The 27841-nt window shown below is 27.3% G+C and overlaps 1 protein-coding gene across 4 annotated transcripts in view; it reads right to left on the minus strand.

The window, feature by feature from the left end:
* The window catches only part of LOC107451043 (carbonic anhydrase-related protein 10), a 369106-nt gene that overhangs the window by 38229 nt on the left and 303036 nt on the right, over nucleotides 1-27841 (minus strand). For 2 of the 4 annotated variants that reach the window (XM_071187552.2, XM_071187551.2), the window contains exons 3-6: nucleotides 25062-25198; nucleotides 21036-21224; nucleotides 16658-16753; nucleotides 1118-1184 (exon numbers count right to left, since the gene is read on the minus strand). In XM_071187552.2, coding sequence (XP_071043653.1) covers nucleotides 1118-1184; nucleotides 16658-16753; nucleotides 21036-21224; nucleotides 25062-25198 — 489 coding nt within the window. The remainder of the gene's footprint in view (nucleotides 1-1117; nucleotides 1185-16657; nucleotides 16754-21035; nucleotides 21225-25061; nucleotides 25199-27841) is intronic. The other 2 variants (XM_071187554.2, XM_071187553.2) reach the window with 1 other exon arrangement.

The following is a 27841-nucleotide window of genomic DNA, read 5'->3' on the forward strand; positions in this document are numbered from 1 at the left end:
CAGCTCTATGGTGACCCCCCCCATTAAATGATTATTAGAAAAGACGCAACGTTAAATGGCCTACATTTGGCGCTACTAGTTTTTTAGAGTAGTATTAGAGTGACGTATATAGAATAGTAGTATAGAGTAGTAATAGAGTAACTTAGTATTAGAGTGACGAAATATTTCTATTGATTAAAATATTGATGGAATTCGTATGCTCGAAAAAGTGATGATAGATATCATGTTATATTGACGAAATGTTCCTTCAGATCCTACATCAGGAAACGGTTTCGTAAAAAACGATGAAAGTTTAGTGAAATTTGAATATCTCCTTTTTACAGTGTATTAATTGGCTCTGTACCATAATCTTTAGGTGATGCCAAAGCCAATATAATTAGAGAACGACTTTTTCACATATTCGTTTATTTTTTATTCTATTCAGGTATTGAACGGTGTTTAAGTATTTAGAAATTAAAAACATAGCTTAACATATCTTCCAGAGAATTGAATAATAGTGTACTTTTCAAGACGAAAAAAATGCTTTAATTTTTGGTATGAAGAATAAGTGGGTGAATTGTTACATTTCTGTCGCCAACAGTATTTAAAAATGTATTGATAAATTTTCCAATGGTCAATTTGTAGCACATAAATTTCATTATCAATTAAGAAAATTATTATTGCATAATAATGAAATTATGCACTAATTTCCAGTTGAAATTAGTAGAGTATTCCATGTTTATAGTTCCCTTTTTTCGATTTTAGTCCCCCTTTTTCGACGCAGCTTGCAAAATTTTGATTAAATAGTTTAATTATACAATTGCATTACATTTCATACTACAATATAAAATAAAATGTCAGTTTCATTGTAAAACCCTGATAAATATCGATCGATACATAATGCCTTCGATCACATTTCCTAAAAACAAAATTGCTCGTTTTATATTCCTTAATTTGTATCTCCAGCTGAAATTATTTTAATAGGATTTGGCTCTTCTCCATTATATACAATCTACAGGATTTTGCTCTTAACGTTTAGTTTTCATGAAAAGCCTTCCTAGAATATAATTTTCCAACCTCGTTTTCAAATAACTTAAATAATTATTAAAAATATCCCTATACTCAAACTGAAACTTACCTTTATGTAGAATTTTTTCTAAGTTAGATGTAAGTAAACGCACATCTGGACTTGAAATATTTGCAAGCTGAAAAAGGAAAAAATTGCTTTTTAAGTATTTGCTCAGCAAATTCAAAATTAATTTTAAAAATTAAAAATAAAATAACATTAAAGTTGTAATAGCCTTATTACGATGACTGGTTACCCATAATTGGTCAAATACCTTTTCTTTCTGGATTGACTCCGTTAAACACCACATTTTAAATCGTGGGTTGCAAAAACTGTCTCAATTGATGTTAGTCGTCGGATTGGTATTCAAATCTTGCCTCTGTACGTGTTTCAGGACTTCACAAAATACTTTTCCTTCCTCAGCATTCATATTTATATTAAAATCTCCTTCAAACCAGTAATTATACGTTAATAATAAAAAGGATATAAAAGTACTTTAAATTATTATTATGCAAATACATTAAAAATGCCTGATAGTGAAAATAAAAATAAAAACGGCTGCGGTCGCCATAGCAACGCATTGAATGACGATGCATGCTCACTGTTCACTATTACTCTTGAATACAGTTGAAAAGCGTGTGAACGCCATCAAATCCAAATGAATACCCATTTTGCCAATGGGTAAAATAAAATTAATTTTACCTATGATCAAACTGATTGATAAAGAAAATATGTATGAATGCCTGACTCTATGGGAACACCAAAATTTTGGTAATTTCAACTGAAGTGATTTAGTAGTAATTTTTGCAAAATTAACAATAAAATGTTGCTTTATAATATGTGATTAAATTTGGTAGACCGGGATAGCCTGGTTGGTACGGCACGAGGCTCATGTCCAAGTGGTCGTGGGTTCGATCCCTGCCGGCCAAAGACTCCCCGTGTTGTAAATGGTGATTGATGCACGTTAAATCTGTCGAGTCCTAAAGTTCTCCATATTCCCATAACAAACCAATACCTCTGGGGGTACTGAATTGGAGATTGATCGTTCTCTGATTCAGGTCAAAATTACGATCTGTGGAAAATAAATCGATGTATGAATGGATCCACCCTATAAACGGGTGTGACGTATGGGTGCGGCAGATGTCGAATTCTTGGCCATAAATGGAGTCACTGGAAAACAAGAACAATCGCTCCCCTTTTGCCTCATTGGCATGCGTCAACAACAACATTAAATTTGGCAAATGTGGTACAATTTGATAATGATACTTTAGAGCATGGCAAAAAAACAGTAATCTGGTTAAACTTACTTTTCAGTTTTGTATTTTTTTTGCTAAAAGTATGGTAATATAAACTACAATTTTGAAAACCGGAATGTCGGGAAAACCTTTACCATGTGAAGGAAAAATATTTAAATGAAACTTCCATGTATTTTGGTTTTATTAACTAGAATTATGTTGTTTTTTTACCAGAAATATCATTATCGTACCAAATAGTAATAGCTAGAACTGTCTTGATTTATGTATGACGACACTATAAAACATTATTCAAACTATTGGTATCTGAAAAAGTACAAGCACATTATGTACAGATAACAGTAATAAACTTTTATTTACCTTCCTAACAAATGTATTTGAGTTTACTTGAGTTATCCTAAATCACAAAAATATTGAGATTGTTTTTCAACAAAAGCTTGTCTTAGAATCTTGTTTATTAATTAATCGTTAGCTCTAATTAGGTACTATATTCTCTAAATCTGATCTATATTTCTTAAATTGCTCTCTAAACCTTTTTTCTTCTTTCATCTGATTTTTGTTTGCAGTGCTAATTCCGTATAAAAGTCTCTTACAAAAATTTAAGGTATTTTCTAGGTTTATTTGAGGCTGTTTTGGGTTATTAAGGTAGGTTTGAGGTTTATTTGAAGTTGATTTCAAGAACAACCTCCCAAAGTGTATAATTAAGGTGTATGAAGATGTTTTACTGAATTTTGAGGTTAATGGAAATCTAGCAATCAGCTTAGGGTGGTTGTTTTTTGGGTTTACTTGATATTTTTTTTGAACTTCAAGCAAATAAGTGTATTTGAAGTGTAAATAATTTCACTCGATATCAAGTAAAAAAAGCAATATATGTGGTTGATTTCATGACGTGTAAATGAGGTTGTAATTGAGATTTATTAATAAGATTATTTTTTGCACAAAACATAACCTTATTTCCTACCTCAGGTGCGTTTATTACATCTGTCAACATAAAAATGCCTTATTTTCTTTTCTAAGGGATTTAAATAAAAAATATTAATTATATCTAACTTGAAAATGCTCCATTAATCTAATTAATTATGAATACAAAGTATCAATTACAATGTCCAAAAAATTCCTAGAGTATAGTACAATAAAATACAAAGAAAATTATAAGTAAGGAAGTTGGAGGGAAAAAAAGCACTTTTCGTTTTTTAAAGAAAAAAAAGTTTTCAAAATCATTTGAAATTGCAGCTAAAAGAAAACTAGTATTTAATCATAGAGCATGAAAACAATTCAAATTTAAAAAATCTCTTAATTGTACAAAGACAACGGAAACTCAGTTTCAAAACACTGTAAACGGAATAGAGTGTTTTTGAGCCCGTAACAAAATTTCTTCCTGCCTGGTAATTGCAAAATTTTCCTACCACTTATGTATGCAAATTGACCTAAGCCCGGATCGTAAAATCACTTATGTACTTTCCTTCGTTATTACAAAAGCATGGTGAATTTTTGCTTTTCTTTTTATCTTGAACTTATCTATAGCAAAAAAAAAACTTAGTTCTGAAAGAATTAGACTAAATTCTGCGTAAAACGATCAGAAACTAAATTAATGTCCTTCTGGAATGCTTCGTTTTAAATGCAGAGACGCCTGATGAGTAAATTAGCATGTTATATAAGAATTAAAGTTAGAATCTCATACTGTTAAATATTTTAAATTTCGGCTAAAAATAAACAACCAGATAAACAAGAAAGTTAACCTTAAAGCACTTATTTCTGTGCATTTTTCTTTACTTATAATTAATTCATTTTTGGTTGGGAATTACTATAAAAATAAAAATAAATCGAACAATGACATTTAAACAGTTTTAGTTATCTTAAACAAATGAATGGTACAGATTTAATTTTACTTAAAATTATAGAATTAGACTGTGTCAGTTATGATTAATACGAGATGTCTCAGTAAAATAGTATGGAAGAATATGAACTAATTTGTGATAAACAAATTTCTATGCAGTTCTTTTTTGTTTGCAAGCGCATTACGTACATTTTTGCCTGTTTTCTTAAATGTTTACACCCATATGCAAAACATTTTAGTGGTTATTGAAATTTAAAATTAAAAATTATTGGATTTTTGTTTTTACGCATTTTACGATACAGCGATAGAAACATATTGAAAAGCTGTAAATTACTTTTCGATTTTGGATGTTTGTTAAACCCCTTAATTTGGTGATCCAAATTAACCGAGAGGTTTTCGATTGTAGTTCAGGTAAAGACTCTAAGTAGAGTAGACTATTTGGTGACATCAGTTATAATCATACTAGTTTACAGTGGATCTTGCAGCATGACAGTTAACGTTTCAGCTGTTAACTTTGTCACCTTGCACTTCACAAAAATATTAAATAAGAATTACTATGTAGCATCCTTTCACTGAGAAAAAAGTATAGTCAAAGTAAACAAAATATGGTACAATTTTCAGTGTTTCTGGTTTTGTGAAAACACAGAAAATCTCAGTAATTTCTGCTGAATAGTTTTAGTAAGGATTTGGGTAAAATTAACAGTAAAATTTAGTCTCATAATATGCGATAAAATTTATTAAAAATATCATGATACTTTGAAACATGGCATAGAAACTATTTATTCCGTTACCTTTCAGTTTTGTATTTTCTACAAAACATGCTGTTATACGAACCATAATTTTGAAAAGCGGAATTTTCAGTAAACCGATACCATATTATTAGAGGAATCACCAAATGAATAAATGAAGGGCTTAAATACGGTGAATTTTTTTTTCAACATGAATTGTGGGTTTTTAGACCAGGAATGTTAATCTCATACGGTACTGTAATTTTACCAGATTTTTTTCTCCGTGTGTAAATTTATTAATTCTTCAGTATTTATATAATAAATTTGTCTTTATACGTTAAAATGCATTTTCATTTAATCCAAAAGAGCCTCATCCCGCAAGAAGGTCGATACGGGTAAAGCAAACTATTTTAAACAGGAATAAAATTAATTTTGTTTCAACTTAACTTATAACATGAGGATAAGTGCTCGTATGGAATATCCATTAACGGATATAGCAGAAAAAGTAACTAATGAGGTTACAGAGTAATTTTGTGATCCGTGCTTTGAGTATCTATGGAAGTATTAAAGCTAAATTTAAAATAAAAGACCTGCAAATTTTTTATCCATTATCTAAGGACCCAAAGGAATAAAGTGAAAATACTTTATTTTTAATTTTAGATAAAAACTCAGAAGCTTGATGAAGAATATAAGCTCTTTTATTAGCTTAGTGTTATTTATTTTTATTAAAATAGCTTTACTTGCTGACTTTTGAAGTGTACTTATAAAAACTGTTTGATATTCTCCTTATGGAAAATGTCTGTTACATAATGCGTTACATAAGTGTATTTTTACTGCATATTACCCCACAAATGAATGATTTTTGTTTAACGTTTCCTTTTATTTTCTGAGCCATTTGTTTCTATTCTAAAAGTTTTCATCTATTTATTTACAATATTACGAATAACTTCTTTTTCAAAATTTCTTTATATTTTTCATTATCAAATAGCAACTATTCATTTATATTTATTTGCCTTCACCAATTTTTTGATTAAAATTATTCTGAGAAAATCTGTCTTATTATATGTAATTTTGAGTTATTCTTACAAATAACTAAATATTAGATAACAATCTTAAAAAAAATTATTTGAAGAAAAAAAACTTTTTTTTATAATAAAAAAGATTTTGAACAGAACAATTTCCCCACTTCCCATGTAAGCATTAAATGTGATCTATCCAACGATTTTCTAAAAATGAAGTTCCCGAGAAAGCTCTTAAAAAACACAAAAATTAATACTCAAATATAACTTTACAAAATTGTCTGTATGATATTTTTAATTTAATGATAATATTTTGTCATTAAAAATAATTATACAATTTCTTATGAACAGATATAAAATAGAACAATGTGTAAACAATGTTTGCAATCTCTAACTAATCGTGTAAAATGAAAAATATAATGAATAAATTGGTTTGAAACAAAATATAATTTTTTTCACTATTTAAATATTACATTTTAAAGAATAAACTAAAGCAAACAAAACTATTAGTTAGCGAAAAAACAAATAGGGGGGCGGGGATGTTTGCACAGAGAAATATTCTTTTCAAACAATTTTAGCAATTATTTAATTTATATTAAAATCACAAAAACATCTCATGAGATAAAAATTGATTAATGCTTCATAAATATTAAATATTAATTTTTTTATAAATTATAAGTTTGACTGAATATTATTAATTGTTGGAGTTTTTAAAGTTCTAGAATGTTCTAAACATGAATTTACATTTATAGGATGGTTGTTTTTTTTCTTATGAAAAAGAGATTTTAAATAAAAGAGAAAATTGTTTATTAATTCACAGCGTCTGAGTTGTATTGCGAGTAAACGAGTTTTAAAAAAAGAAAAGAGAAATAACATACTAGACCCAGACTTCTAACTTAATGTGCAGGAAGTAAATGTAATTTTGCAATAAAGAATTTTAATCTTAACTTCATTCCAATACTTCATGAATGAAGAACATTTTTAAATCGGAAATTTTTCAGTATTTCTTAATTTTCCTATCTTGTCAGCATATTTATTTACAAATGAAATCGGATTCTCAGAGCTGTTTAAATTTTGAACATGTCACTGAACTCAACAAGTACATAGTGTTTTCAAATATTTCTCGGATCTATTTTGACACATATTTGCTTAACAAACATTGCTGTTTTGTTGGACTGAGGGATTTTGACTTCTAAGGTACTGTGACGTGTGCGATCTGGATTATATTTTTTTAATAGCTCAGTCGGGAACTAAGCCAAAATTTTTGTCTCCTTCTGTTGTTTTTTTTGCACATAACACCTCTTAAAGAGGGTTTCACAATATTAATTTCATAAATACATGTTTTTATGTTTTATAGTGCAACATAAATTATTGTTTGTGTTTATTGATTAGCATGCTATTGAGTTCTTTAAAACATGGCAAATGCATCTGTTTATTTTTTTTTTTTGCATAATAACCTGCAAGTTTTGTAAAATATATTTTAATTAGTTCAAACTAGTCAATAAATTACAACTTAAATTTCTATTTTCTTTGAAATTTGTGAGAATCTTTAATATCAGTTTTAAAAGAAATCACAAAGAAACTGTTCATTATATAAAATAAAATAATTTAAATGTATTATTCTAAGGTTTTAAGTCATATAAATACTATTTTAAAGCACGGTAATCATTGATACAATTCTTGTTCAATTTTATCTGCAGGAAAACAATTTTAAGAATATGCTTCTGACTGCATAATCTAATTAATAAGAAATTAACAGATGCGGAATTTTGTATAAACGTTGATTAAGAGAACATTCTATGTTTACACAAAATGAAATTTCAGTTATTACCCTTCCTCTTAATATAATTATAGTTCTTTTCCGATGATACAAGTTTATATAAATACTCAAATTAAGATTGCAGTTTCAGTTTGGAAATATAATAAGAGTGTGTGTACATCTTCTTAATTTTTATTGTAATCCATACACGCAAACACTTCTCTGATTGGCTAGTTAACGATATTTCGTTCAATAAAATAAATCGTGTCAAATTTAAACGTAAGTTGCTTAACTATTTTTTTTCCTTATAAAAGCTAAATCTTTGATAATTCTTTTAATATTTAATCTGGAAATTTAAGTTGTACTTAACTTTTAATAAAACTATAAGTATTATACTTAATTCATAACTTTAAACAAGTTTCGATACTTTTTTTATTATTATTATTAAAGTACAGTTTTATTACTTCAAACGTGAAATGTAAAAAAACTAAATAAAAAATGCAAAATAAGTATGAAAATATGGATTAGATATGCATTTTATTAATTCTAAATGTCTCTATCAAACTAGTTAATACATGAATATTTTCAGTTAATAAGCAAATAATGGCAAACATACGTATTCGCACGTTTGATAAGTCAAATTGCTGATTTCGATGATCAATTTAAATATTATTGTATTTAATCAATAATGAACTATTTCAGTTATTCTATGTTTCACATTATTATCAAATCCGTAATTAAAGGCCTTTTTATAACAGACCTAATTAGTCCTTACACCTAATTATTGTACATAATTGTTACTTATTTAAGATCACTAAAACACATTAATGAAAACGTTCAAATAAATAAGCTAGCTTATTTTAAAAGTTAGAAATTAAAGGCTTCAAGCAAAAGTTATGGACTAAGTATTTAAAAAAGGAATGATTACAGATACTTCAATCGCGAACAATTTTCTGAATCGCTTAACGTAAGTTAATTTTTCGGATTTAAGAGATGGTAGAAATTTGAATTATGTTAACTATGCAAAAAGTAATTGGTTTATACAAAATAATACTGGGTTTATGCAAAATAATACTTGGTTTATTCAAAATAATAAGTTTCAAAGCAAATAATGCAACGTCCTTCCTTCACTTTCTTTGTTCTCAAAACTCAAATTCTTACTTTGAGGTACATTTCTTTTTTTTCTTTTTTTTTGTAAAAAAACCCTTTAGCGTATTGAGTTAAAACATGATGAAGAGCTGGTATGTATATAAATCTACACAGTAAGAATGAAATTGATTGCTTTTTGTTCCATAAAAAAATTAAATGATACTTGAAAATCATGAGATATTTTGACATTAATTTGCATTTATTTAAAAATATGTTTCAAAATGTAGGTCCACCTTAAGGATAAAATATTGTCCTTTCAAATAAACAGAAATTTAGCAATACAGATTTAAATGTTTGCAACAAAGTGCCCTTTCAACCTTTAAAAAGCAGTTTACTTGACAGTTGAAAATGTAAAGTCCTCCATAGAAAACAACCCTTTACTTTCTTATGAATGCCGATATTGAAGCATTTAGTTTTATGACGTTTTTTTAATCTCTTAAATATTAGTTTTCAAACCTTTATGGGTTGAACTATTTGTAATTTTATTTAATTAAACAATAAATCAGCAGTTATGAAACGTTATTTCTTACGTAGTAGGTATGATGTGCATAATTTCAATTCTGACGAATAATTTATCAACAAATTTAAGAGTGATAGTTATGAAATACTTCATAGTAAACGCGTGCATGTTTGAAATCAGCGTTAACAATTTTTTTTAAGGTTTTGCCAATATTGTAAACCTTATAGATTGATGTGAAAAAGTCTTACTGGAAACAAAGCAACTAAATCTTAATTAAAATAAAATTTCATGATTTATTTACTACACATAAAATCGCAAGAGAATATCAGTGTTCAAAAGCACATTCCTTAATAGCTTGATTTTGAATTTGATAACATTTTTCAAATTATCTCTAAAATTTATGTCCTATTTGTTTCATTAATCAATTCTATGTACTCTACAGGGTGTTCGGAGTACAGCAAGCTCGATTATTTGGAAAATCTGCTTCCTGTAAATACTGCGGCAAAACACAATCTATTGAACATCTCATTAGCAGAATTCTCAGAAATTCGGTACATTCCTTGGTAATGTTTTTAATAAACAATGTCATGGTAATGTCTTGAAACAATTCGAAGAAACAGAGACAGATCATTGTCAAGCAAGCATTAGAAGATCAGATTACCCCAGATGACTTTATGGATCCCCTGTATATAATACCTTTAATTTTTTAATCAACTGCTCACTCTGGCCACATGCCACTAACCAATCTATTTTACAAGAATTTTATTGACTTTGCATTAATACATTACTTATTTTCAGCTTAAAACTGTCTTAAATTTTTATTCTTTCTACTTTTAACTACCACTTTTCAGCGTTTAATTTTTGGGTAATATTTCAACCTAACCATTTTACCCCCTTATTTTTACATTACTGTTTTTGCATGTATTACATGTCTCCGATTTTGTTTACTCTGATCGGCTTTCTTCTGTTTCGATCCTTTTCATTGATTTGTCTTTTAATTTTGATGATAGGTTTACTTGTATAATGTTAGTCAATATTTCACAAACTTTATTTTTCACTATATACTTCTCTTTTAATCTGCTTGTTATTTTTTAATATACTTGTTCAATCCACTTTGCTTTTGTTTTATCTTCGATAATGACTACAACTTAAGAATACTGGGGATACTGACTGTTGTTGGCATCACATTCCTTTTAAGTCTTTTTGTAATTTTGGATATACTTTTTTTTTGCCCACTATAAAAGACAGCTCCATCGGCTTTTGGCATTATAAGCTGGGCTGTGCTGGTTTACACTGGAGCTTTAATCATAACGTTTCCTGTAATGATCATCATTAATTCTTAGCTCTGATTCGGTTGAAATATACGCATCTATGAACCAAATTATTCGGATAATTTTTCACAGATATTTCCACGACCCTCAAAAACTTGCTGTTGTTGCCATTCTTTGAATTTGCAAATTTAATTAGTTTTTAATAAATGCTGAGGGTGCTGCCTAACCGATCTGGTCAACCGGGTGCATGTGCTTCGTGATCGAATTACGGTCCTCTTGGGTTACTATTGCAGTGGTGTGGTCGGCAATCCGTGTGCCTAACATTGGGAGAGGCGAAGCACTTAATTCTATCATATTTGTTTTGCCGCGGAATTCATGATATTTTGTGGGCTTTGTAATATTTTTAATATTCAAAATGTACAAAATATAATATTCATATGAAATAGCGAATGCATTTCGTGCATTCTTAAATTTTTCAAAAACTTCAAATAATTTGGTTTTTTTTTTAAATACTTACGTATTAGAAATGCGCTTGCGTAACGCATGGAAAATATTTTGGATAGCATTTGATAACACATATGCTTGTAAAAATGTATCAAAAGCGCTTGAGTACCTGTAACGTGACGTACCTGTACGACGTAAGTTTGTGAATAAAATTATACTTTTCCCAAATATAATTATTATGTCAAAGCGGGAAAGGTACTTAGAACAAAATAAAATTATTACTATTGTTATAATACTTATAATTATTACACTTATCTTTCTTAATAAGTATTTCAAAAAAGGCATTCATTTTTATCGTGTCATAAAGAATTTAGGTATACTAATCAAAACCTACTTGAAGATGTGAAATCCATAAAAGAAGAAGATTATTTATTAAAAAAAATATTGGGTGATCAATTTTTAAAGAATTTTATAGTTTTAATTATTATTTTAAAAGACAACAACTCTTTTCCTATCACTGACTTCTCAATAGTTTTACAAAGCTTAAAAATATGAGAAAAAAAAGACATTTTTAAAAATTGAGATGTTACAATTTTTCAAAAAGCTTCTCTTATTCAGCATCAACTTATACGATTAGAAGACACATGATTTCTATATTTTATTCTAAAATAGAAAATTGTATAATCTAAGCAATAAAAGTAAAATATTTAATTTTATAGGTGCTAAAATTGGATAATATTTTATTAGATTTGTATTTTTTCTAAGACTTAAAGAATAAATCCATAAATTCACAGCAAAATAAATTTTTTTAATAAAAATAAGAACACAAATGCAAACACTTTATTTCAGATTGTTTTCCTTAGTTTTACGATTACTTTTATTGAATACGTGCAAATGTCTATTTTTCTTCTTCGCACTTATCTTAGTTAGAAGTTTTTATAACTAGAAGACAGAATACGTGCTGTTTAAGACAAAGAGATTAAATTTTAAAAAGTTAACAAGCAGTTACTGTAATGATTTAAGAGCTATATACACTTATATATAATAACAGAGATGTACATATTGATTTTTGGAATTTTAGGATTTTCTTCTTCTACTGATTTAGTTAATAAGATCAAACATACATGATAAGCTATTAAAGTGTTAGTTAAGGATATTGTTATTTCTTTATTTCTAAAAGTAAATAAGAAGAATAAAATTTCCTGGTTAAATATATATTGGGTTATTTGTGTTTAACTGGCAATATTATAGAGTCTTATCGTATTTTGAAAATATCGAATGTTTGGATAGTTTTTTTTTAAATGTTGTGAAAATTACGTGCTACGTAGAAAATCAAGAAAAACTGAAGTACTTGATAGCTTTTAATCCAATGATTGGATTTTTACGCACTAAGATACAGACTTAATCGATCTACGATTTAGCATTTTAAAAGGTAACTAATTCATGTAGACATTTTCCAAGTTATAAAATCATGCAAAAAAAATTTTTTAATATGCATTTATTTTTTACGACGGTTTGGTTTCTTGAATATAAGGATAGCAACTGCTGTCTGAAAATATGCTTTAAAAATAAAGCTTTCACTATTTTGGATCCCTCAAGTTTATTATACGTAAATTATTTTGTATGTTGATTATTTTATATGTTAAGCTTTTTTATTAGTTATAAAAGACAGAGTTCAAGATATGCCTATAATCCATTATATTGCACTAATGTAAATTTCCTGTGTTCTTAATGGGTTTAAGTTAAATCATTCAGTTAAATCATTCAGTTAATTCAACATCATTGAGAGTAGTAGGATTCATCAAACAGTATGAATCATTGCGTAATCTGCGATAAAGTAAAACTATTTTTGATTTCAATTGAACAAGATTATTGGATAGTCAAATGTATAAATGATTTATTTACACGGTAACGAGGAGCACTTTTACTATATATTGAACACGAAACACTGCGTAAATTAAAACAAAAGAAACCTGAAATTAATTTTGATTTTAAGAAGGGATTTTTATACAGTTAGATCCAACCTAAATAGATAAAGAAGCATTTTTCTGTTAAATCTATCCCTTTGCGTATTTTAAACATGAAAATTCTGAAAAAATAAATGTGTTTGTACGGAAAGCAGTAATACTCGTGTCTGAGTATGTATGTTCCATATGTTGTATCTATTTTTTGTTATAAATGCAATATGGGTCAAAATCAAATTAGCTAGTAATCGAGAACAAAAAAACTGAACAAGTAAATTCAAGGTAAAGAGTTTTTTCACAGTGTAGGTGAAGTTGATCTTATAATTATACTTTCAGTTAATGAAAAGAAACTCAATCATTTAATTTAGGATTAAGCTAAATAATTTTATTCATTTATATTTTTTTGTTTCAAACTTACCTTTGAAAAAAATGTTTTTTTCCTATTTAAATTTCTAATATGCTTAGTTATTTTTTTGAGCGATTAAATTTTAATAGTTTTTTTATTCAAATAAACGATGGTAAGGTCAAAAAATAAATTTGAGCATTTCCACAATGAATTTAAGAAAATGCAGTGATCCAGTCAATGCAGCTGTCCCTAGAAAAATTTACCCAGTAAATGTGTTTTGAAAGATTAGTAATAGAAAACTCAAATCGAATTACTTGAATCCATACGAAACTTTTCTCACAAATCAAAATTAATATCGACGAAAAATTTGCACTTAATACGACATTTAGAAGATCTTTATAATAACATGCATCATCATTATTTTTACCAAAAAATATACGCATGAATAACAGAATTCCTTGACTAATATGCAAATGAAGTTTGCACTAATTGCACATTGGTTTCTTTAAGATGCTTATTAACATTAAAAAAATAGTTAAGTTTGCTTTTATTGAAAGGAAGAAAACTCAAATGTTAATTTTTTTTCCCATGAAGAAGTCAATTCCTGCACAAATACAGACAACAGAAATATATCGAATTCTTTGTTTAGACGGAAAGCTTTGATTATGATCTCTCAAAACAAGTTTTTGATGCATAAAGTTATTTATGGCTGATTCACTGAAGAAAAAAAAACCTCCTACACAGCAATGCTCACTTTGTTTTGTTTCAGATATATATATCCATGGATATCATTCACTCATTTCAAATCTGTTATCTTTCAATAACGTTACATTCATTATTTTCTCATTCCATACTTTGAATGAACTTATAATAAAATTCTCTAGAGAATTAACATATTAATTAAGACATAAACCGGATATGCATATAAAAATATTCCACAACCCACTGCCTACAGTGAAAAGAATAAAGGATCATGGCATTTTTTTTATTATATTTGTAAGCCGAACATATTCTTCATTATAACATAATTAATATTTTTTACGTCATATATAATCATTGATTTTTTTTTAAATTTTACTTTTGGAAGCTAGTCTTTGTTAGAATAAATTAAACAATTTGCTCTGATGTTATGCTAAAAATAAAAATAGAAAAAATGGATACTAATAAAGCTTAAGGATAAAAGGATAAAAATAGAAATAAGTTATACTAATAAAGCACAGAGAGGAAGAGACGATAATTTTATAAGTGTATTCGAAAATCTTTGTATAAATTCCCGAATTACAACATGTAGTGGGATTTTTGAACTTTAAACTATTATATCTTAACTAATATATAGGTTATAATATTATTATAAAGGATTGTACGGGGAGGTAATGATCTTATACACTAAAATATTATAATATTGCAGCTGTCAAAAACAAATATTAGTTGATATACCATGATTTAAATTAGTTTTGTATTTAGTTTCAGCCAAAAGCAAAGTACTCTTTAAACTGCAAATTTTTAGAAAACCAAGCACTAATGAGAGTGGGTTTAATAATTTAAATGGCTTATGGATAATTCTGCTATCATATTTTCTGGTTATGCTTAATGCCTTCTGGATAACGGGGATGGAGATGGTTTATAAATTCATAACAAGTTGATTTTACAGACATTACCGCCCTTTTCAGCCCTTTTAGTCAAATTAATTCAGAGTTTTAATTAATTCAATATAAATTTTTTCAAAAAAAGTTTTTAAATATTAGTTGCACATTTGAATGTATGTTTTTTGTATGTATTTTAATTCATATATAATCTATTGTAATCTCGAGTTCTTACATTACTGGTTTAGAATTCTAAATAACTCATATTTGCATGTTTGGCCATCTCTGTATCTTCCTGTTGAGTAGGTATACATTTAATGTTTAGGTTTTAAGGTATAATTGAAGACATGAATACAGAAATTTCAGGTTATTATTGGAACTGGTTGGACAATTATTGGGCCTAAAGGCATACATAAACTGGAGATTTCTCTGGTGCTTAAATATCTGGATCAAATATCAATTAATTGTTAGATTTTCAAATTATATAGTTTTACCTGAAGATGGTTTGGTCAAAACCGAAAACGAAAAGAGAAAAAAAATCAGCAATATAACAATCAACTACTATATTGGGTTGAAATTTTTATTACACGTACTGGTTGTGGTGCGTTGCTTGTAAACTTATGTAAACATAATAGAATTAAAAATACAATAAAACTAAGTAATAGAATTAAAAATTAAAAAAAAAGTACAATAAATACATGGAATAAACCAAAATGTTCACTGCAGTATGCATTCTTTTACGACGACGGAGACATTTCGAACTAAAGAAGAACAACCATCTCATCTATCTCTCTCTCTGTATATATATATATATGTTACGGTGAATGAAAAGAGTAGGTGGTTGTTGACTTTCACCGGTGAATTTGGAGAAACACCAAAAACGTAGGTGAAAGATCTAATATTTCATTACATTCTTGTACATTCGGACCCTCACCGGTGTATGTCAACAATCACATAGTCGCTTTGGTGAATGCCCGAAATATTTGTCATATCCAATTTGATATTAATTTACTCGTTGATATTATTATATTTATTTGATATATTTATATTTATTGTATATTTTAATACTTACTGACGATAGATTAGACATCAGTGTAGGATATACCGAGCCAGTTAAGGTTAAGTACCATTTCCCGGTATACATTTGCCCAGCATACCCTACACTGATGTTTTTTTAAGGTTAAGTGCCACTGCCCGGTATACATTTGCCCGGTATACCTTACACTGGTGTTTTTTCAAGGTTAAGTGCCACTGCCCGGTATACATTTGCCCGGTTTACCCTACACTGATGTTTTTTTAAGGTCAAGTGCCATTGCCCGGTATATATTTGCCCGATACTTGGTTTATACCGGGCAGTGGCACTTACCCTTAAAAAAACATCAGTGTAGGGTATACAGAGCAAATGTATACCGGGCAAATGCAAATGTATGGCCAGATACTCCAAACACTGATGTTTCTTCTGATCAATCGTCAGTAAGTATTAAAATATCGAATAAATGTAATTATATCCACGAAAAAATTCATATCATATCGAATGTAACAAATATTTCGGACATACACCAAACGACTAGTTGATTTTTGACATTCACCGTAACACAAATATATATATATATATATATATATATATATATATACACGCCTTTTCAGTATGATATTGTCCAATGTCATGAAAATGGTAAATGGTACTACATTTTAAAGCATTACATTATCTTTCAAATTCATCCTAAATCATCGAAAAACTTAATAACAAATATTTTCTCAATTATTATATCAAATTATTAATTCTAAATTTCACCTACCTGCATCATTACTGCAAGTCCAACAACTCCTTGAGTTTTAGGTATAGCTTCAGACATGTTGTCGTACAACTGATTATTATAGCCTAATATCTGCAACTGCAATAAAACAAGCCGTTGTTAAACGATTCAATATCTATTTATGTATATAGATATATATATTATTTGAGAAAGAAAGACAAATTGCATGAATATATTTTTTTCATAAAATAAGACGTACATTTCATGTTAACTTTGATTTAACATATTATGTTTAAGCTTTCAAAATACCAGCCAAAAATGTGATATTGAAATCGAGTGTCGAAAAAAAAAATCAAACCTATCTATATATCACTAAATGTCATTCTAAATTCGTTAAAATGTTCTTAACGGTTAAAGTAATAACATTAATAATTAGAACGCTATCAACAAGTTAAATTATGAATTAGTACGTTAATTTTACTTTGATGTCTAATTTAAGAGAATATATTTTTTCTCTACTTAAATAGAATTTATGCAAGAGTATACTCTTAAATTTAATTGGAATTTCATATAATTTCTCATTAAGTAATTTTTGTTCATTTCCTATTTTCTTTTTATTTTAGCCTATTAAAAACGATTTATTTAAGTAATTAGGCATGTATAACCCGTAACAGGATTTATAAAATGAATAGATATAAAAACAAACTCCTGAAACGAGTTGACTTGACAGACGGTTTTTTTTTTTTTTTTTTTTTTTGCTTTTTTACTTAGTCAACTTTGGCTTCATAATAACTCCGAACAGTACAACATGTCTGAAGATTTTCTGCTCTGATTTAAAAAAAACCTACCTCTTTACTAAAAAGAATTTCTTCTATCAGCTTTATGCGAATTCCTTGGCAATATTTCAAAATTTAAAAACATAATAAAACTTGGAAAAAATTTTAAATTATGAAAATTCTGAGAAATTTTCCTTTCCATGAATTTGTACTTACCTTCCACAGCTTCAATCAAAGTTAGAACTAAAGTCAAAGATTTTTCGTTACCATAGTTACTATTTTTCTCTTTATTTTTTATTTTGTTTAAAATAGCAAAATAACTTACCTAAATCCTGGAATAGAAAATGTACATAAAAAGATTTTTTTCATGAAATAGTGGTAATTCCATGCGTAACTGTAAAATGTTATATAATTGCTTTTTAAAATATTTTTTGCTATGTTTGGCTTTAAACAGGCTGCGAAAAACCCAATTTGATATAGTAATAAAATACCGTTAATGTAATAAAGTTAAAATATTGCTCGAAAAAAAAACTTTTAACCTTTTATTTATTTACTGTGTAAAATTGAACCTAAATTTCATATTAAATTTGAATATAGCTAATGTTGTGAAATTTCATGAAACAAGCAATGAACGTACATAAAATGCCACCAGCTAGCCATGTTTTTGCACGTGTAATAAAGAATTTATAAGAAACTGTAATTAAAAACTTGAAACTACTATCGAAAAGTTCCATTGAATGAATTTTAAATGAGACTTGAGAAACATAAATATGATATGGAAAATAAATGTATATTACATTTCGATGCCACATAAGAATATTTCTATTTTTCTTTTTGAATTATCTCTGAAGCTAATTTTCAATATTTAAAATAAGAAATAATATGTTAATAAAGTTGATATTACATTTTTTTCTTTTCTTACATAAAACAAACTAAAATTTTTGAATTAATAAAATTGTTTTTAAGTACAACTTTAGCTTATAGATCCTATGATAATCATTTAAAAGTTTAACTTTTGTGAAAATTGCTTTTAATTTTTATTTGAAATGCAAATGCTATGCAAAAAATTATATGAGTAATCATTTATTTATTAAGCTTTTATTTATTTATTTTATACATTTGTATTAATTTTAGCTGATTAATTTATAAATATAATGCTAAAAAGTTCGTTGTTTTTAATGTTTAAATCACTAAAAACATATTTCCCAGATTTCTACTCAAATTTTTAAGAGTTCTAAATTTTAATCACTTTGAAAACCTTAATACTTCAGTTATTCATTTCTTGTCTAATATTTCCTATTAATAATAATTATAATTATTTAAACAGGTAAGCATTGGCAATAAGTGATTAATAGTTTCAATTAAATAAGACAAATCTAACTACTAGAAAGTAAATAATTATACTAGATGCACATTTCTTCTGTTTCGATATTTAGAAATAATCCGTATTTTTTTTAAAAAATTTTAGTTGCTCAAAACAATGTTATAAAAATATAAATAAATACTTTTTACCTTTTTAAACAAGAATATATCACCCGGAAAGGGAAAATTGGACAAATTAATAAAATCACTATAAACATGACAAATATAAACTATTTTTTTAATATCCTCCTCATTTTTAATTCCAAATAACTTGCTATGGAATAAAGGGTAATCTTTAAAACATTTTAGAATACTTGTAATATATTTATCCGGTTTAAACAAAATGTTTTCCCCTAAGCAGAATTGAATACATTGAAATTGAATATATATAAAATACATAAAAATCGGAAATTTTTCATTTTAATTTGAGAAGTAAAAAAGTAGCAAAATATGCAAGTTAAAATCCTTTCTGATTAATTATCAAGAGCTATTTAAAAAAAAAATTTAATTTGATTTTTAATAAGCATAAATAATGCCTCATCTTATAATCTACTTGAGAATTTTGCTTCTAATATGAAAATTTTAAGATTTACTAAAAAGTTTTTACTTTTACTATTAAATTTTTATTTTTTATACGTGTTGTTTAAATGTAATATGCAAAATGTAATTTAAACCTTTCGTGTATATTTTTAGCATTCCAACTATAAATACTCTTGAAAGCATACTTAAAAACTTGAATATTATATCGGTCCTATAATTAATGATAGTGTGCAGTTTTAATTAGTATTCTTAAGGCCATTTTAAGGAAACATTTAAGAAAAAACATATTGATTTGGTTATAATTCTTTTTTAAGTTATTAATGAAAATTCTGCAATAAATGGAAACTACCATGGAATGGGACTTTCGTCACTACAGACTTTCCACAATCTAAATTTTAATTATTTTTTATTTGAAGAATAAAGTAAAACAAGCTTTACAAAAATTAATAGTGAACTTTAATTAGCAATACAGTAAACGTGCTTTAAGTAACTTTGTTTTGAAAAAAAGAAACTTTCTTTTATTTAAGGTTTAGGAAGGATGTCATAAAAAATTAAATTTTTAACTTTTGCTTGTCTTACAATGTACTTTTGTAATTCAGCATCCGAAACCAGATGGCTTCTTGGCCTGTAACTCACAGAGCAAACACAAGAAGTGTGTTGAATAAGAGTAAGTAAATAGAGCCTTAATTACTAAAATTAAATTATTCAACCTATATGCAAATTTACGTATAGACATTATTGGAAAGAAGAAAAATTTGCATTAAAATGGCACACAGTCTAAAAGAGAGTTTAAATACCCAGTTGTGCTTTTTAACTGTACTTTCTAAAAGTAAGCATGAGTCGAAATAAAATTAAAAACAAAACTAGTGATAATCAATACTTTTATTTAAAGAAAATCCGTGAGGAATTTCTTTAAAGTAGGTTAAAGAACAATGTCTTCTTGAATTTGCTTTAATAGGAGGAGAATTGCTTTACAATTATTAGTGTTTGTTGTTTTAATTGCTTAAGGTATTTTTTTGTAAACAGAAATGACCTAATATTAATTTTAAAACTTATAATTAGGATTTAATTACTTATTTCTATAATAGTTTTTCGTCAAATATCTTTAATAAATTCTTCTTTTTTAAACTGATTTAAGTAGGTTTTACTGCCACAAATAATTCATCTCAGAATAATGTTTTTGATAAGAAATAATGTTTTTGCTAATTTGCTATTGATATAATGTAAGCAATTTTTAAAACAAGAAGTATGCTTTATCGACAATAGTGTCGGTTTGCATGGTCTCTCTATAAAAAGTAAGAGATTTTTTTCCTTAATAAAAAATCCAGGTTTCTCATAAAGTATAACGTTTCTATAAGTTCTAATTCCACACGAAGCAAGTTTTTAGCTTTTGACAGAGTTCGTACATCAAGAAAAAATAAATCCAGTTATGACTTACATAAAAAAATATGAATGAAAGATTATTAAGATAATAAAAGATTATTAAGTTAAATTTAAACCTCAAATGCTTAAGAACAAATTGCAATAAACGATAAATCTTTTGTTGTGGAACAGATCAGATAATTGGATTTTGTTTGGAGGCAGATATATATTAAGTAAGATAATTTAGCATGTACATTATAAATCAAATTTATCCATATCAGTGTGATATATTCGTGTTGATAAGGTTATATCTATACTAAGAAAGCTTTTAACCTAATTTATTTGAACAAAAAAAATCTCTCTGTAAGGGGAACACTTACCTCAGCCGGAAATGCGTGACCGGAAATCGTATGTTCCGATCCCTTGTCATCAGTTCTTCCGTAATGTAACAGAATTTCGTGCACTCGATACTTATATGATAACGGTCCTCCGTTGACCATCACTGAAGGACTGTCAGGATCTAAGCGGAATCGAACGCTGTGTCCAGTGTTTTTGAGAGTACCATTTACCTGAAACAAATAAATGTATAAATTACTTAATTTTTTTTTAAACATATTTCAAATCTTTCCGATTTTTCATCAGAAATAAAAGACAATATGTCGTTTTTTCCTAAGGGAATATTTTATAACTTAAGATTAGTTAAAAATTAGTTTCTTTAATATAACATTACTTCTGGCATAAGGGTGGGCTGGTTAAAATATTTGAAAATAAATTTAAAGGATTTTTTTTAAAGCAATTTCCGCAAGAAAATAATTTTTTTCCAAAGTGAAAATTCGCGCTTATTTCTTTGATGCATTATTATCAAATCTGAATTTTTAAAAGTGTAAACATTAAAATTAATTTATTAAAATTATTATTAATGATCATTAATTATCATAAAAGAAATTAATTCAAATTAATTTCAACTTTTCTTACTTAAGAAAGAAAAGAAAACATAATTACATCAATATTTAACAACCGAAGTTTATTAAAATGACTCAATAAAATAAGTGAGATTGCCAACATTTAGACTGAATTAGCGATATTTGTAACTTTAAAGTTCAAAAGGTAAAATGAACGTAAAAATATAATTGGAAATTAGATATAAAAGGGAAAAATCATTTTAAAATTATTTCATTGCATTGCTATACAGAGAAAAAAAATTCTTTAAAGTGCTCTAAATATAATAATTTCAACTAAATCAACTTTAACTAAATTAACTCAAAATAAGGAAATCAAATTGGAGGTGGAGAAAAAAGAACAATGACATCAGTTCTACTATGAGTTTTGACGATGCTCTCAGGTATGCTGAGAGTTTTCGCAATGATATCAGGTATGCCAAGATTTTTCAGGTTATCAAGTATGTTAAGAGTTTTCGCCATGCTATCAGGTATGCTAAGAGATTTCGCTATGCTATTAGGAGTTTTTACAATGCTAACACGTACGCTAAGACTTTTCTCCATGCTATCAGATACGCTAAGAATTTACACCATGCTCCATAGTATGCTAAGAATTTGTGCAATGCTATTAGAAATAACAGTGCAAAAAGAATTTATCTTTGTATCTGTATCCCTTACATACACAAACAAAGAATGTACCCTAAGTATCATTCTCCATTCTGGCTGATAGCTAACATATAGTTCTTTTAGGTTAGAAAATAATGCCATAGGTTAGAAAATAACGCCATGCTATCAGATAAGCTAAGAATTTACACCATGCTCTATAGTATGCTAAGAATTTGTGCAATGTTATTGGAAATAACAGTGCAAAAAGAATTTATCTTTGTATCTGTATCCCTTACATACACAAACAAAGAATGTACCTTAAATATCATTCTCCATTCTGGCTGATAGTTAACAGATAGTTCTTTTAGGTTAGAAAATAAATTGTAAAATTTATTTTGCTTATTTCGAAGTAATTATCAAGTTATAAATTATTAAAAAATTCAATTTATATCGTAAATAAGTTACCAAGTTATATTTGTCCCTTAGATGAATAAAAATTTGCTTTAATTTAAAAACTTTTCATCTTAATTAGGAAATTTGACTTTCGCGTTTTAAAAAGAAAAAAAAAGTGAAGGTTAAATTTGATGGCTAGATAATAAAATAATAATTCTTGAGATATAAATTCCAAACGCTCTTGCATGATTCTACATTTAACAAGTATTTTTAAATAACATCTAAATAGCTGGATTAGATCTGTAACGAGAAATCATTGGAAATTAATATTTGAAATTCTATTTTGTTATTGCAACTTTAAAGAAATTGCTTCAACTGTTGTTAGCTTTTTCTTTCTTGACTGAAAATTTATATCCTCACAACAAAGCTAAAGAGAAAAAGAAGACAAAAATTCGTCTATATTATTTCTCAAACTAAAAGACTGTTTGAAATTTCTTAGATTAAATAGTTACAGAATCATATAGTTTTGCTTTCGTGTTTTTTTTAACTATACCACTTGTAAAAGGTTTCAAGCTCATGAAGCTAAATAAATAATCGTAATCGCAAGATTTAAGGTTAATTGGATGGTTGGCTGTTGCCGGTTATTATATCATAATTTTAGAATAAGAAGTCTAAAAGTGAACTAGGCTGACATAAAAAACAAGCATGTACCTATAAGTATTATTTCTTAACCTAAAAGACTAAGTATATAAAAAAAGTAAAGCATGATTTGGCAGGGGTACTTCAGGTACGTTCCTTGCAGGAAATATGAAGATTCATCTTTTATTTCGATATACTAAAGCTTTAATAATTCAGAAACATTATGCTATTTTGATACACTAAAAAATAATAATGAGAAAAAGGTTCGTGTGATTGTCGATGATTTGATGATTTAATATGGTAAGCAAAACTTAGTAAGTAAGATGTTAGTAAAATATAGTAAATAAAGCATAGTATAGTAAAATATAGTAAATAAAGCATAGTATAGTAAAATATAGTAAATAAATCATAGTATAGTAAAATATAGTAAATAAAGCATAGTATAGTAAAATATAGTATTCTCAGTAAGTAAAATATAGTAAGTAAGTGGAAACACCATCATAAATAAATGAGGTAATTTGCATCTATGAAAATTTTCATTAAGCAAAAACATTTCATTGAACAGAAACATTTTGAAATATTTTATCTTCTTTTTTGCAATTCCAAATGAGTTATTATTTATTCAAAATATTCAAAAAACAGATGTTTTCTTATATCTACCTAAAAAATACCAAGAGTTAACGAAAAAATCATAATTTTCAAAAAATCATAATTTTCGTAACGTGTTACAAAAATTTATATTTATGGGAAAAAAATGAGTGCTCTTAATAAAAGTATATTTTTACCTTTTTATGAAGTGTCTGAATAGTTCAGATTCTTTTAAAGAACTTGATAAGTTTAGTTTAAACTTTTTATTACGCTTTCTAAAGAGTTAGAAAAAAGCACAAAAATTAAAAAATACATTTTTTGGTCACTAGCATTAAAAAAAGATCGTAAAAATGTCTTAAAAAGTTAACCTGCTTTCATAATTGTGTTTTTTCTTAACGATTATTGATTTCATTAAATAAATATTTGTTTTCATTCATGTGTAAATCAAGATAAATAATATTTAAAGCAAACGTTTATATAAGGGAAGATTTGAACATAGAATGAAAGAACAAAAATCATAAGATTACTAATGATTTGCGCATTCACTTTTGCTCGGTTCAAATTTAGTTGGGAAATAATAATTTTATTTATTATCATGATAAATATTATTTTAATTTAACTGAAAAGTAGAATACTTTTTTTAAATCTAACGTAAAATTTTCTAGAAAGAAATATGAAATAACATACATATAAATTTGCTTACTCTCTTAATCATTTCAAACAAGCAAGTTAATTGCTATTTGTTTAAATTATGATCGACTACAGAGAAAAGTTGAATTTTCTAATTATTTTCGAAATCAATTAAAAGTATCACAATAAACCAAAATTAAATTTATTTAATTTATTGTTATTTTATTATTTATTAACATTAAATTTAATGAAAAAGCAGAATAGTTTTCAAACTCTAACGGTAAAATTTCATTAAAAAAGCGTACATATATATCTATATGCATATTTGTTTTTTTTTAATCATTTCAAATAAAAATTTTAATAACTATTTGCTTTAATTATGACTCGCTACAGAGAAAAGTTGAATTTTCTAATTATCATCGGAATCAAGTAATAGCATTGCGAAAAATGAAGAAATAACCTGCCGGTCCTCTTAATGTCTTCTGATGATCATTTGGAAGACTATTTGTACAAGACTTCATCTCATTACGGAGGATAACGTTTGCTAAGGGGCGGGAGTAAACAAAAGGGAGAACACGACCCTTTCCTTCATTCTAGATTACTAGAGCGTACCTTTTCTTCGTCCACGTCCACTTTCCCCATTGCCGCGTCGTACAGCAGTACAGAAGGTTCAATGTTCACAGGAGATTGTCGCCGACCCCTTGTACACAACTTCCAGTCTGGATTGAGCAAACCCCAGTAGTCAGGGCCTGTAGAAAGAAGATAAAAAAAATCAGTCTGATTCGTCATGAGCAATGAGGCGTGATTAAAAGTTTGAGGTTAAGACGTTTGTCTTTTGAGTGCCATTTGGGGGGGGGGCATTATCGGATAACATCCATAGATATTTACTGTTTAGGTTTATGCCAGTAGTCTGTAAATGTGCAGTTAAAAAAAATTTGGAATACTTATTTTACTACCTTAAAACATTTATGCTTGTGAACATTAAAAAGTAAAAACAAATGTTAAAGTCTGTTGTCTTGTGTTATTAAAAGCTGATGTAGATGTTATTTCAAATTTAATATTTTTTTAAATTTTAATTTTGTAAACTTTATTCTCAATAATCGTTTGTATTTAAACTTATTTAATAAAAGTTGTTATTTGAACTGCTATATAAACACGTAATATTTTCCTTTCCAACTATGAATATTAAATTTATTTTCTGTAATTACAAATTAAATCGATTTATATCGACATATTTTTCTTATACACAAGTAATAATTAAATTGTTCACATTAATTAAACTTTTATTAATTTTAAACTTTTAATTAACAGTATCACCTTTCTCAAGAATAGTAAATAAGAATAATATAACGTAGTACATTAGTAAATAAGAATAATATAAAGTAGTACATGAGTAAATAAGAATAATATTGTTGCTGATAATTAAACACAGTTATATGAATTCAATACACATTCTACCCGTTAATTTACATATGACATTGACTAAACCACATAGTTTTTATTTATTTATTTATTTTTTATTTAGTTATTTATTTACTTTTGAGGTGGGACTAAGGAATAAATAAAGGACGCGGTCATAGTGACCATGGCTGGTATATGGTCAATTGAGTTTATTCTTTGCCACTTTATAGAGCTTTCATCACCCTGTAACCAAACAAGAAATGACTTCAACTAGCAGTGCTGCTTGTGATTTAGGTAGCTAAACTGTTTTAGTATGCATTATTATTTTTTGAACTTATGATTTTATGCAAATTTGTCGACAATAGCTAAATCGTCTCTAATGTCAACTATTTCGTGTTTGATAAACAAACAGTTCATAATTAAGCAATCTATATTCAATTGAATAGCGCTTTTTGAGTGGAAGTCTTTTTTATTTTTCTTATTTGATTCTAATTTATAAAATTGAATTTGAACATTGTATGGGATTGGACTCGTAAAACTGGGGTTGGTAAACGCGTTTTAAAACAAAATGACCATTTGCAGGAAATGTCCCCCTGAGATTATAATCACTATATAAGCAAATCATTTGAAAATTCTAAAACATTATCCATCTGGTTAATAAAATTAGACAACACTGTTAGAAATCTCCGGGAAAAAAATTTTAAATAACAATTTCTTTCTTTTTTATTTCATCATATTTAAACAAAACAGTCAAATAGTTATGAGTAAAATGGTAATCAAACAGTTAAGTGTGAAAAAAAAACGTTTAATAACAACCTTCACCTAACACGGTTAAACAACCAGAATTTTATCTCATCAACTAGGTCCACCTAATTAAGCCACTTAATTCCTTGCAGATAGTGATATATTATAACCGAGAGGACTAATCTGTCAATCTCATGACCTACTGAACGAGGGTTCGATTCCCAGTTTTGAAACCACAACATTTCCTCCATTCCCTTCAAAACACAAATATTATCCCGTGTCCTGCACTTCCCAATTTGAGAACCTGGACTATTAAAACACGATGCTCTCATTCACGCATAGATAGCAACACCATAAAGCTAAAGTAAAACCACCAGATAAACTAATTAAGCCATATTCCACGATTAATATGATAAAACACAACTCAACCACAACTTAACTTCAATACTTATTACCTAACAAAAAGCCTAGTTCTAATGTCCAGTTAAAATTCCTCTTTACGGTTTTGACCCTTTTGTAGTTGTAAACGGTCAAAATACCGTATAGTTTTGTATTCATGCTTTTTTATCTATACTAGTTGTAAGTGGTTTTAAAAACGTAAAGGTAAAGAGGCGTAATTTATCGTAATCTTTACGGTTAATTGGAAGGACAGACTGCTGCCGGTTATTTTACCGCAATTTTAGAACGAAAATTCTGACAGTGTACACGACTGTCAGTGTACACGACTGCGCATTTTTTTAAAGCACCTTAAAAAATATACTTTTGTTATGGATATTGTCTTGCACGTTATTCTGAAACGAATTCAAGAACAAATTAAAAATAAATTAACTGTCTTAAATATTTATTTCTTCTTAAAATTATTATTCTTCCTTACGAGCAATGACAAAAAGTAAAAACTACACTTGCTTAGAGGTTCCGTCACTTTTAAAATAATAGAAAAGAAGTTGAAGGTGCTGGCTTAATTAACAACTAAGCATATCTGTATATTAGATAGTAATTAAAATTGGCTCTAAAAGTAATATTTTTCTCCCACTCTTACTAAAATTGTGTCAGATAAAAGGTGAAATCTGTGGTTTCTTCTAATTGATATTTTTCCTTCGGGCTTTACTTTTGCAAGCTTTTAAGCACCCTCAATGGGATAGAGAAACTGTTGAGAGGGGATAGAGTTACAAGTCTTTTCGTATTTAATGCGAAATAGCGTCATATTTCGTTTTAAGAGCAATTTCGTATCTTTAATTTTTATAACT

Source organism: Parasteatoda tepidariorum, chromosome 11 (genome assembly GCF_982258835.1).
Source record: "Parasteatoda tepidariorum strain Cologne lab strain chromosome 11, Ptep-v5.0, whole genome shotgun sequence".
NCBI classification, from domain to species: Eukaryota; Metazoa; Arthropoda; class Arachnida; order Araneae; family Theridiidae; genus Parasteatoda; species Parasteatoda tepidariorum.